This window comes from Pollachius pollachius (genome assembly GCF_949987615.1).
Source record: "Pollachius pollachius genome assembly, chromosome: 10".
Lineage (NCBI taxonomy): Eukaryota > Metazoa > Chordata > Actinopteri > Gadiformes > Gadidae > Pollachius > Pollachius pollachius.
In genome coordinates this window covers 17,878,277-17,891,407 of record NC_136943.1, presented here as the reverse complement: position 1 = coordinate 17,891,407, position 13,131 = coordinate 17,878,277, and the positions used below count along the sequence as shown (strand labels likewise).

The 13,131-nt window shown below is 45.7% G+C and overlaps 1 protein-coding gene across 1 annotated transcript; it reads right to left on the bottom strand.

The window, feature by feature from the left end:
* Window positions 1-2,304: 2,304 nt before the first annotated feature.
* enpp6 (ectonucleotide pyrophosphatase/phosphodiesterase 6) lies at window positions 2,305-12,720 on the bottom strand. The gene is made up of 8 exons (XM_079745056.1): window positions 12,333-12,720; window positions 8,770-8,949; window positions 7,345-7,456; window positions 6,674-6,815; window positions 6,367-6,546; window positions 5,029-5,166; window positions 4,464-4,584; window positions 2,305-2,566 (listed from the first exon to the last, which is right to left on the bottom strand). Exons 1-8 carry the CDS (start codon window positions 12,571-12,573, stop codon window positions 2,355-2,357), a joined length of 1,326 nt encoding a protein of 441 aa, XP_079601182.1. The 5' UTR covers window positions 12,574-12,720; the 3' UTR covers window positions 2,305-2,354.
* Window positions 12,721-13,131: the final 411 nt, after the last annotated feature.

The window sequence follows — 13,131 nt, the reverse complement described above, 5'->3', positions numbered from 1 at the left end:
TTACCGTTGTTGTAGTGTATGTGATATATTACCCCATGGGGATTGTGTTACTTTTTAAGATAATAAAAATTAACAATGTTTGGTTACGCTGCTGTGTTTGGTTCATCATTACATGGATTCTAAACGGCAGTAATCCTCTGAGGCCACGAGAGGACACTCGTTTTAAAGAGGGCCTGTTGATTGGGAGACTGCCCCAATCGGTTCACTTCTGCCTTTATACTGCATCTTCATATAGGGGGTCAACGTCTGGAATGTGAGTATACACTTTTGGTTCCCCCTACACTACTTATTTTATTACTTTATTTGATATCTCATGATTTGTCTATAGATTTCACATGTCTTACTCTTGTCTCTTGAAGTGTGAGGACAAGCTAAGGAAGACGATTGCTTGGCCTCCAAATACTGTGGAACCTCTTCAGGGTTAATGATCCTTAATGTGTGTGTACCTCAGTGTATGAGAAAACAGACAAGGTAAAAAAAAAGGGTACAACTAGGATTATGCTGGCGATGGTGGAGGGAGACAGAAATCAACAAAGGACTGCAGTGTTGGATTTGGCTGCTGGTTGTTATGGAGTGAGTGCTGGAAAACGTGGCAAGAGAAGGCAACTGATGGAAAAACTAATTGACATATTGTCACCTAAAGTTTAGCTATACTTCTATGAATGGTTAAGCTATGCTTATTGGGTTAGATATGGTTCTGTTAAGGTATGCTTATTGGGTTAGATATGGTTCTGTTAAGGTAGCCCTATTGGGTTAGATATGGTTCTGTTATGCTAGGCCTATTGTGTTAGATGTGGTGCTGTTAAGGTAGGCTTATTGGGGTAGATATAGTGCTGTTAAGGTAGGCCTATTGGGTTAGATATGGTTCTGTTATGCTAGGCCTATTGTGTTAGATGTGGTGCTGTTAAGGTAGGCTTATTGGGTTAAATATGGTGCTGTTAAGGTAGGCTTATTGGGTTAGATATGGTGCTGTTAAGGTAGGCCTATTGGGTTAGATATGTTTGTGTTCAGGTAGGCCTATTGGATTAGATATGGTGCTGTAAAGGTAGCCTTATTGGGTTGGATATGGTTGTATTAAGGTAGGCCTATTAGATTAAATATGGTTCATAGTTTAGGTATTAGGTTACACAAGGAATATTTAGGTTTAAATCTTAAATTGTTATTCAAGTATTTTAAATTCAAAAATACTATGCCTAAATATATCTAGACACCAACAACCTCATGTTTTTGAAAACACATTGAATAAGGCCCATCTTTTTAAGACTAGTTTTATTTCCAAAGTGTTTCTTACAAAACATTCAATCATTTACAGAGTTAATGACAAGAGAAGAGAACATGAACCTAACAGATGAGATATGAGATGGTCTGTGTGTGTGTGTGTGTGTGTGTGTGTCATGGCATGTGAGAGCCTGCATCTTTTCACACTATCTAGAAATGTTGAAATTGCTTTTCAGATTTATTTTTAAATTCAATGTCATTGCTTGAAAATCAATGTTCTCTGGACAACTGCGGTACGACGTCCTGATAAGGCGCCCTGTTCTCTTCTGGAAGACCTTCTGACTCTTGTTGGAGGGATTGAAGGCTTGAGGTCAGAGTAGAACACAGAACAGAACTAGGGGGGGGCCAGGCTGTACGCTCTCACCCCATGTCCAGCTCCCTTTTCCTTTCTTGATGGAGGATTTCTTTTGGGAGGGGTGGCACGAGGTCAGCACACTAAAAAGTGCATCAGTGGGTTAAACATTCTTTGTCTTGCAAGAGTGGAGCTGGGAACACACTAGAAGATGTATAGCTCATTATAGCCCTGATCCTCCACTGAAGACAGATATTCACAGTCTGTCATCGTCAGCACGTCCCCGTGAAATCGCTCTGCGCCGCCGTGGGATGGGATTCAAACCTGCAGCCTCCCGATGGAGCCTGGGGCCGTTCTCAGATGTTACGAATGTTCGATATTCATACAAGGGGTCGTGGCCACGACTTTAATCTGTCAAATCAGTGGTTCAATGTGTGATGTCTCTCGGTCTTTCTACACCGTTGTCATCTAACAGTATTTGATAGCGAGTCCCGGTCAGTCTTCTCTCCACAGCTCCTCCCTCCTCCCCGGTGGGGGTCTTCCTGCCTGAGACCTCCTCAGTGACGGCCCACCACTGGGACGGCCTTCCTGCCTGAGACCGCCTCAGTGGCGGCCCACCACTGAGACGGCCTTCCTGCCTGAGACCCCCTCAGTGGCGGCCCACCACTGAGGCGGCCTTCCTGCCTGAGACCCCCTCAGTGGCGGCCCACCACTGAGACGGCCTTCCTGCCTGAGACCCCCTCAGTGGCGGCCCACCACTGAGGTCTTCTTGGCTGAGACCCCCTCAGTGGCGGCCCACCCCCAGCAGGGCAAGCAGCAGGGTGGTAAGAAGGCTCCAGAGGAGCAGGCAGGGCGGGGGGCTGCCGCCGCTCAGCAGGAACTCTACCCGCGCCCAGGATCCGTTGTTGGGCAGCGGTGCCACGCCCGCCGTCGAGCACATGAGGTTGTAGATGTCCACGGCCCGGATGGGCCCCGCCTGCAACCCCTTCTTGAAGTCTGAGGAGGACGTGGAGTAAGTCTATACTACCAGTACAGTCTTTATGAGGTGGACGTGGATTTAGTCTTTAATACCAGTACGGTCTTTATGAGGAGGACGTGGATTTAGTCTTTAATACCAGTACATTCTCTTTCTCACTCGAAAACGTACATACAAAACTTGACGTTGACACTTTTAGATGTATAAATATGTTTACCTTCTACCCTCTAACTTCAAAAAGATGCTCCTGGACTACATCTTCTCGACCAGATAGTAAGGCTGTAATCTAATCCTTGTATCGACCCTCCACACATGAACGTGTTCACACATACTGTAGAGATTGGTGTGCTTTAGTGTGCTCAGTAGCGTGACGTCACCGGATCAGTGTGCTCTGTGACGTCACCTGATCAGTGTGCTCTGTGACGTCACCTGATCAGTGTGCTCTGTGCTCTGTGACGTCACCTGATCAGTGTGCTCTGTGCTCTGTGGCATCACCTGATCAGTTTGCTCTGTGACGTCTCCTGATCAGTGTGCTCTGTAAAGTCTCCTGATCAGTGTGCTCTGTGCTCTGTGACGTCACCTGATCAGTGTGCTCTGTGCTCTGTGACGTCACCTGATCAGTGTGCTCTGTGCTCTGTGGCATCACCTGATCAGTGTGCTCTGTGACGTCTCCTGATCAGTGTGCTCTGTAAAGTCTCCTGATCAGTGTGCTCTGTGACGTCTCCTGATCAGTGTCTCCTGATCAGTGTGGTCTGTAACGTCACCTGATCAGTGTGCTATGTGACGTCACCTGATCAGTGTGCTCTGTGCTCTGTGACGTCACCTGATCAGTGTGCTCTCACAAAAGGGACTTGGGTACTTTATCTTTCTATGACCAATGGTTCTACAGGAAATTAAACCAACAGAAAATTGCCGGCACAATTCTCCAGACTTTGCATATAGGTTAAACTACAGACCATACACTACGGGCCCGGTAGGTTAAACTACAGACATTACACTAGGGGCCTGGTAGGTTAAAGACGTTACTCTAGGGGCCCAGTAGGTTAAACTACAGACGTTTCTCTAGGGGCCCGGTATGTTAAACTACAGACGTTACTCTAGGGGCCCGATGGTTTAAACTACAGACGTAACACTAGGAGCCCGGTAAGTTCAACTACAGACTTTACACTTGGGGCCCGGTAGGTTAAACTACAGACGTTACACTAGGGGCCTGGTAGGTTAAAGACGTTACTCTAGGGGCCCAGTAGGTTAAACTACAGACGTTACTCTAGGGGCCCGGTATGTTAAACTACAGACGTTACTCTAGGGGCCCGATGGTTTAAACTACAGACGTAACACTAGGAGCCCGGTAAGTTCAACTACAGACTTTACACTTGGGGCCCGGTAGGTTAAACTACAGACGTTACTCTAGGGGCCCGGTAGGTTATACTAAGATGTTACTCTAGGAGCCTAGTAGGTTGAACTACAGACGTGACTCTAGGAGCCTGTTGAAATAAACTACAGACGTTACACTGGGGGCCCGGTAGTTCAAACTACAGACTTTACACTAGAGTACCGGTAGGTTAAACTACAGACGTTACATTAGGGGCCCGGTAGGTTAGACTACAGATGTCACTCCAGGGGCCCGGTGGGTTAGACTACAGACGTTACCCTAGGGGCCCGGTGGGTTAGACTACAGACGTCACTCCAGGGTGGGTTAGACTACAGACGTCACTCCAGGGGCCCGGTGGGTTAAACTACAGACGTCACTCCTGGGGCCCGGTGGGTTAGACTACAGACATTACACAAATGATCTGCGTGAAGTTATGAACCTTTCAGTCTCAGGTTTATGACCTTTTTGTTCCTCATCTGTCCATCTAACACTTCCAATGAAGTCCCCTGAAAATGAGACATTGCTTGATGATGAAAGTTTGTTACCAGGTCCTGTTGCCAGGAAGAAAGCCTTCATGTCATTGAAGGTGTTGTCGTAACCATGCCAACCCTTCTGCCATCCTGAGGCCCCAGTACCGTTGTTCCAGTAAGGAAGAGTCGCTTTGTTCTGGAAAACAACAAATACACAAATAACAACAAAGTTGAGTGTGTGGTAATGCCTGACACACACTAGACCATTTTTCAAACTTAGAAGTCATAAGAGACCACTTACCTGAAGACAGATGAAGACATCTTTTAATGTTTTTATAGTTAACTGTGTGTAAAGCCACCATTTTGCCAACACAGAACACCACACACTGACCAATTCCATTCCTGATTCTCCACACAAAAACCAACAACCTCGCCATCAAAAACGTAACTTTAGCATCACAAACATGCAGCCCTGCTATGCTATCTAACAAAGAACATTGGACAAAGTTATGGCGATGGCGGGAAAACGGGCTGTAAATGTTGCAGTGTAGGTTGGACGTCTCATGGCCAGAGTTAGCCTATGACAGCACCAGTGAGAAGTATGTGTGTGTGCGTGTGTACATGCGTGCGTGTGCGTCACCTCAGTGATGAACCAACCAGGCTCGGCCACCAGCGTCAGCGGGGGAACAAACTTCCCTCCTTTGTAGTGGAACCGCTCTGGGATGTTCTGTCTGTCGTACACTCGCATGTTAGGAACCCGGCTCAGAGCGGCGAGCACCTAGACGGACACACACACACACACAATGTTAATTCTCACCTTCATGTTTTTATTACCTGCTGGTTTATTACCTGCCTTCCCTCATAAAAGAGCCAAATGCATTGAGTGACATCAAAGGAGCAGATATAGTACAGCTCAGGTTAGAGCAGATAACCTATACGACTAGTAACACCTCGTGGTCTGCTGGTGGGTTGTGTTTGTGTCTGAGGTATTGCACCTTGGGTCTACTTTGCACAATACACAAGCTTTCTACGTTAATAATGTCTCTTTTCCACTTCATATCATTTATGAACGATATTGCATGAGTGACCTGTGACTCGCCGTTATCAAGTAACGTCCATCATACATTATGGCCACGCCCCCTCAGATCTGATGTAGCCAATAGAGACAGAGGATGCCTGAAGAGCAACACAGTCCACCAGAAGGTCACCAGAAGCTGGGTGAGCTTTTGATGGTAGCCGGGGACAACCTCTGGTCTTCCAGCTCAGCGCCCCGGAGGTCCACCAAAGCCAAGGTGCCCTGATCAGTGTGCTCTGTGCTCTGTGACGTCACCTGATCAGTGTGCTCTGTGACGTCACCTGATCAGTGTGCTCTGTGACGTCACCTGATCAGTGTGCTCTGTGACGTCACCTGATCAGTGTGCTCTGTGACGTCACCTGATCAGTGTGCTCTGAAACGTCTCCTGATCAGTGTGCTCTGTGCTCTGTGACGTCACCTGATCAGTGTGCTCTGTGATGTCACCTGATCAGTGTGCTCTGTGACGTCACCTGATCAGTGTGCTCTGTGACGTCACCTGATCAGTGTGCTCTGTGACGTCACCTGATCAGTGTGCTCTGTGCTCTGTGACGTCACCTGATCAGTGTGCTCTGTGACGTCACCTGATCAGTGTGCTCTGTGACGTCACCTGATCAGTGTGCTCTGTGACGTCACCTGATCAGTGTGCTCTGTGCTCTGTGACGTCACCTGATCAGTGTGCTCTGTAACGTCTCCTGATCAGTGTGCTCTGTGACGACTCCTGATCAGTGTGCTCTGTGCTCTGTGACGTCACCTGATCAGTGTGCTCTGTGACGTCACCTGATCAGTGTGCTCTGTAACGTCTCCTGATCAGTGTGCTCTGTGACGTCACCTGATCAGTGTGCTCTGTGCTCTGTGACGTCACTTGATCAGTGTGCTCTGTGCCGGCATACACAGTGCTCTCACCTCCTGCTCCTTGTTGTGTTTGGGCCACAGGCTGACCACCACGCCTCGGTCCATCATCTTGACGATGTCAGACATGTTGATGTGTTGTTCCAGCTCGATCACTCGCTCCATCCACTGGATGGCGGTCATGCCGTGGTCAGAGAACAGCATGACGTTAAGCTTGTCCCCCAAGTCCTTCTCCTGTGGAGGAATATGCCTGTCAAACACACAACTTGTACACACCAGTTCAAGGGAAAAACAAAAGATCAAATACTTTTACACTGTATTTGTTTAGTGGTGAACTCAAGCAACAATGTTTTGTATAAACCTTGATCTTCTTGTTCAGCATCTGCAAGGCCGTGTCCAGTTCTCGCACCGCCGTTTTGATTTGGTGTGAGTCGGGTCCAAAATGGTGGCCCTCTACGTCGATCTTCTCATAATATATTGCGGCCATTTCTGCTTTGCCTGTCCTGTCAAGAGATATGAACATAGACCTTACACTCTGCTTAACCTGCTCCTTATCCTGGCAGCCCTGACCTTGTTATCAGGCAGCTGAAGTTATGACTCAGTAGACATGATGGTAACTTAGATTCTGATGAGACGGAAATAGTCTAGACTATCAAAAACTATCAAAACAAAGTCGAAACAACTTTACTTTTCTTACACCACTAATTCTTGCTATTTGATTATAGCAATGCCGACCCAGACAACAATGTAGTTTGAGTACTATTAATGTATTCTAACTTACTACTACTACTACTTGTAATTGCTTTAAAAACGTAGATGGAGTTTTAGCTTTGTTTTGATTATTTTCATTGTAATAATAATTTGTTATTAGATTGTGCCCTCCAAACTATGACGTGAGTTTAGAATTGGGGGATGTTGAATGTAGATGAACATAATCTAGAGTATGATTGCAAGCAAAGTGCTGAATAAACTATGACTTAACTAAGTTGAACTAACGGCTGACCCTAAAGACGTTGGGGACGTGAAACTCACTCTAAGCTGTCGAGGGCGTCCTCGATGGAGTCAGTCAGGTTCTTTAGAGAAGGGTTGTAGACATACTCCTCACAGAAGGACGGGCGCACCCCCAGGATCTCAACCTCACAACCTGGGACACACAAACACACGCGTTCACAACAATGTATATGGTCTGGTCCACATGTTATAATCCTGAAAGCAGGGCTGATGTTCCTATCCACATGTACAGTGGCTAAAGACAAGATGCTTATTCGACCATTGCAGTCGAGATACTATTGCTTTATTACTATTACTACGAACTAATACTATTGCTTGCTACATTAGAAATCTATTCAAATATCGATGAACATTATTTCTTTGAGTTTGCTCTCGCGAGTATACAAACTTTACTTGCGGGAGTGATGTGCGCGAGTTAAGATAATACAAGATAAGCCTTTATTGTCTCCCTTAGGAGAAATTTGTCTTGGGCATTCGAGAGAACACAGTTGTATAGGATTCATAATGCCATCCGGAGGCACACACAGCTTTTGGCCGTGATATTATTAGTCTCTCCATCTAAACAAAATTTGCACGTATAAATATACAATCAAACTACAGTTAACATTCAGTAACACACAGATATCCATATACACACCAAAGATATTGCATGATGCCCGACACCAAAAAATTGCACAGCCAAGATATTGCACACACCCCAATAAAGCCCTTACTTTAAATATTTCACAAATGTGCTAAACCAAGATATCGCACATTACCCCAATAAAGCCATAACATTAAATATTGCACAATTGCCCAACACCAAGATATTGCAAGATATTGCACATTACCCCCTATAAAGTTAATAAAGCCATAACATCCCCCCCCCACCCAAGTACTCGTATGCTGTTACCAGCTCAACTCTCTCAACGATAATTAGAACTGGGCTGTGTTCACCGACAGACCTAGGATCGAAGACCATTTATTTTGGGTTTTTTAACATTTAACATCAGGTTGTGCCCCCCACATGGCAATGCCTGAATCTTTTGTCAGTAAACTGAGTATGGCTGTATCATCAGTTACTCCAGTTAAGTCTAGTACAGTTACTACATCAGTTTGATCTCGCAAATTTACTCGCCTGAGTGTAGGAGGAGGGGGCTTCATCTTGTAAACGCTGTTTCTTTCTGCCACTTCCTTCACGACCATGGCCGAGATAACCACTAATAGTCTTTACTTGTTTTTGAAGTACCAGAGGCCTCTGAGTACCCAACACAATTGTATACGATTCATAATATCATCTATCTATCTATATAATATATATACTCACACACAAATGCTAATGGAGAACTTTTTTCTTTTTGTTTTCATTAGTAATCTCAAAGCATGAGCTTAGCCAGGTGTTGTAAAGCAGTTATTCGCTTTCCATGGCTCTCTGTATGGTTGTGGAACGGATTGCTTCACACGCACCGGGCCAGTAGTACATCGCCACGTTCTTGCCGTCCTTCTGCATGGTGACCCAGATGGGTTCGGAGCCGTCCCACCAAAGGGGCAGACGGCTGTCGGGGTTGGTCCCGATGAGGAACTCCTTCATGGACACCTCGTCCCACATGTAGTTCCCGGTCATCTGATGGACGTCACAGCTACGACCTGGGGAACAAAGGTAACACACAACAGGTTGATCGGGGAAAGGCCACTGCAAACGTCTGACATTAAGATCATTAGAGAGCTGCTGTCTGAGGGGACAAAAGGACATCTCAAACCTGAATTGATAGCATAGATCCTGGTCAGTTTGGCCAGTTCATCCATCAATATTATATCATGTTTACAGATCAGATCTGTATACATGATTTGATTTAATGATTTGATTTTATTGATGAATTCACCGGTCAAACACAGGATGTCTAATCCTTTACAACTCTGTGTTAAAGGTTCCTTATTTATTTATGATATCAGTAAAATAATAACTAGGGTTATAAATGATGTATGTATTAACCCCCTGTGAGGACTCCATGTGTTAACTAGTGGACCATTAGATCTAGAAATAGTGTAAACAAGTTGCTTAACAAGCGAAAGGTCAGCAATAAACTCTTCTCCTTATTTTACGTGCCTTTAACAGAGTGCATACAGGCAAACATTGCAAACAGACACCCTCCACTCAGTGTATTTTAACCTGTGTATTCCTACAGCGCCGGTCTACATGGTTTGGAACCTTCACACACACTCTGTTCACCGCAGCCAGGCCCCCTCCTCAAGCAATGGGATTGGTCAGAACAAATATGAAGCGAAAGAACTGCAACGCCCCCTTCACCCAGAATGGAGTTATCTGCTATTAATCCCCAGACTAATATAGAACCTCCATGACCTCCTGGCCCTGTGAGGCATTCCAGACCGCCCTGGGCCGACCTCTCTGGAGGAGGTGGGGGGGAGATGCTGGCTTGAGGATGGGCCTACTGCCTTTGTTTGCCACTTCTGAGCTCAGTTTAATTTAGGAGAGTGATCCAAGTTGGCAAAGAAATTAGGAGCAAGAAAGAGCTTGGACAGCCACCCAGGACCCGTCCAGACAAGAACAAATCAGAGTTCACAAATATTGCAGCGTGATCTTGCACCCTGGCACACAAGAGGATGAACTTGCGTGTTCAGACTTAAGGTAAACATAAACTTGAGTGAGAACACTGAGCTGAGCCGTAATACACTCATACACGACGGTATAAATAACAGTATATACATATTGCAGGTCACATATTGTGTTACTTTTATTGGCACTGCCCAGCTTTATTTCAAATACTAACAGGTGAGGGCACCTGGTGTGTGCCATCATCTTTAGACAAATCAAGTGTTTCACTGAACAGAGCACAGGAGAAAGTGTCAGTACGGACATGTTATGGTTAATGATTTTCCTGGCAAAGATGCTGGGTACTGGTACTGGCGATAGCAGCTTGCCAGTACAAGGCCTTTTTGTCGCAGAACAGCATGCCTTGTCTCTATCATTACCCCCCTTCCCAACCACCGTCATAAATGTTGCACTTCCAGTTACAAATCACTAATCCGTGAGACCTTCATAACAGAGCTGTAACACAGGGGTCATGAGGGGTCATGACCTTTATATGGACACTGGCATGCCTACGCAGATCCGTCCTGCAGTAAATAAGCTGCACTTGTTCCCCCTAAACACCTCTAGGAAGAAGGCCTATTTGTGGAGAATTGTGACGTTGGGACGTCAGCAAAATGAATCAATGAATTTGCTTTGTGTCATTGAAAATGTATCAGAAGCCCAGAGTCCCTGATCCGTCTCTCTGTAGCGCTAACAGAATTAATCGCTTGGCTGGTGGAGACAAATGTGACCCATCTAAATCCACAACCTCAGCACATCAAGTCGGGAGGCTCCAAAGCGAGCAGAACGCTGCCCTGTCCTGCAGCGGGTTGGAGCATAATGATGGTTTGTCTCTCGCACGCACAAACACATGCTCTGATGCACGCACGCAAGCTCTTATGCACGCACGCTCGCTTGCACGCACACACACATTCATCTGCAAGTGACTTGGCATTTTATGTGATTTGGGCAAATTATCTTTTCTCTTTTCATTTGCCTGTAGGTTTTAGCAAAGTATAGATTATTTTAAGTATAAGTAGAGGTATTATAGAAAACTAAATAAAGTAACTAAATAGCCTCTGTTTTGTTTTGTCATCATAACAACATGTTTCTAACGTCATCAATACAAATGAAACATTGTGCTGTATAAGAGTCTGTGGCTAACTTATTGTAGACTTTTGCAGCCTTACTGTATGCTATAAAGGCGTCCATCTGACATTTACAAAATGTCATCTCAAATGTGATTATGAATTACCTCTAATCAGAGAAGTTGTTTCTGTTCTGAGCCTCTGACAGTAAAAGAGTCGAGAATTTATCTGACAGAGATCAGATGAGTATATTAGAGTAAATGTAATCACTAAAAAGGTAGAAAATACTACTGAAAATGGAAGTCAATGTGTTGATACATGTTAGTATCTGTCTATTCACTGAGAACAATTTCCGCAAGGGGACAATAAATTATCTATCTATCTACTAAAGTTATTGGGGAGTCTCTCTCTCTCTCTCTCTCTCTCTCTCTCTCTCTCTCTCTCTCTCTATCTCTTTCTCTCTCTCTATCTCTTTCTCTCAACATATCTCACCAATGCAATGTAATGAATATATCATCTTAAATGTATACAATGTTTTAAGTCTGGTCCCTCCTTCAGCTTGGGGCAGGCGGCCATCTGCCAGCAGGGAGGACAGCCTTATTGGGCAACTTATTTTAATGAAATTACATTTTTTTTAATGAAAGTCTTTCAAATAACAACTTTGATCCATGTTATTAGGGCGTTTCCACCTCACCCTGCTGGCACGGAGCGGACCAAGGAGGGGTGGCTGCTTGTATCAGCCTGCCCCCCCCTCCCTGGGACTCTGAGCAGACTGAGGAGGGGAGTCTGCTTGTACCGGCCTGTCTCCCCCATCCTGGCAAATGACACAACATTTTGCTCTCTCTCTCTCTTTGTTTTTTTCATATATAATAGCATATATATAAACTAAATAATACATAATTTTGTGTTTGACTATTATTATTTCTTTCTCTTTTTTCCTTTCACTCCCCTTTCTATCATCTTTCTGAGTTTTAAATTGAACACAAAGAGTGTTTTACACTTGTGTAATTGAATGAGAGGTCTATACCACGCAGAACATCACAATAACAAAGTCCTCCACTGGTCTGCTCTCAGTTATTTATACAATAGCTGGATGAGTTGACACACTTCCTGGACCAACATGGCTGAGGTACAGAAAGGGTTTGATTCAATGGAGACATGTTCTCTCTTCCACCATCCATCCCAGCTCTGCAGAACAGCCAGAAGCTGCCATCTGTGTCTCATGGAGTGATGTAGCCTGAAGCAGACTCGGTTATAAAGCTTCCTATGACTAATTTTAGATCTCCAGACACACAGACACACACATGCACAGACAGACAGACAGAAAGACAAACAGACAGACAGCTCTCTACCTGTCATCAATGAGTAGTAATTAGGGTAGGACAGGCTCGGGAACTCGGGGGTGACGTAGTCCACCTTCACCCCGGTCTCCACCAGCTCCCTGAACCCCGGAAGGCCGCTCAGCTCGTCCATGTAGTCGAACCGGAACCCGTCGATCAGGAACACGAGCAGCGGGCGATCACCGAGGCAGAACCGTCCCCCCAGGACCAGCACCAGGACCAGAAGCAGCGGGCGCAGCAACGCGGCGCACATGTCTCCGTGATGCGACCCCCCGGTGATGATAATAACGGTGAATGAGGTCCGGTGAATCACGGATCAGATGTTGCTCTGATCCTCTGAGGGCTGGTGAATCACGTATCAGATGTTCCTCTGGTCCTCTGAAGTCTGGTGAATAACGGATCAGATGTTCCTCTGGTCCTCTGAGTTCTGATGAATAGCGGATCAGATGTTCCTCTGGTCCTCTGACTTCTAAAGCAGCGGACCTCTGGTCTGTGTAAAGGTAGCGTGCCGCGTCTCACTTTATTGCGCTTCTGATTCGTTTCGACGACCAATCAGGTGGCTGGAGGCGTGTTTTAACTCTGATTTGAATCGGATTGGCTGACAGCGAAGAGAAGAATCCAGACTTCTTCCAATCCCCGGTCCGCGGACCTGAGCCGGTCCGGGGACCTGTTGCGAAAGCGTGTTTATAGAGGGGAGAAGTCACGCCCCTTCCGGTAGAGCCCATGGGACCAATGAGATCGAAAAATATGAATGGGTTTCAATGGGGAGAAAGTAATTATCTTCTGGTCCCAGTCTTTATATGCCCCGGAT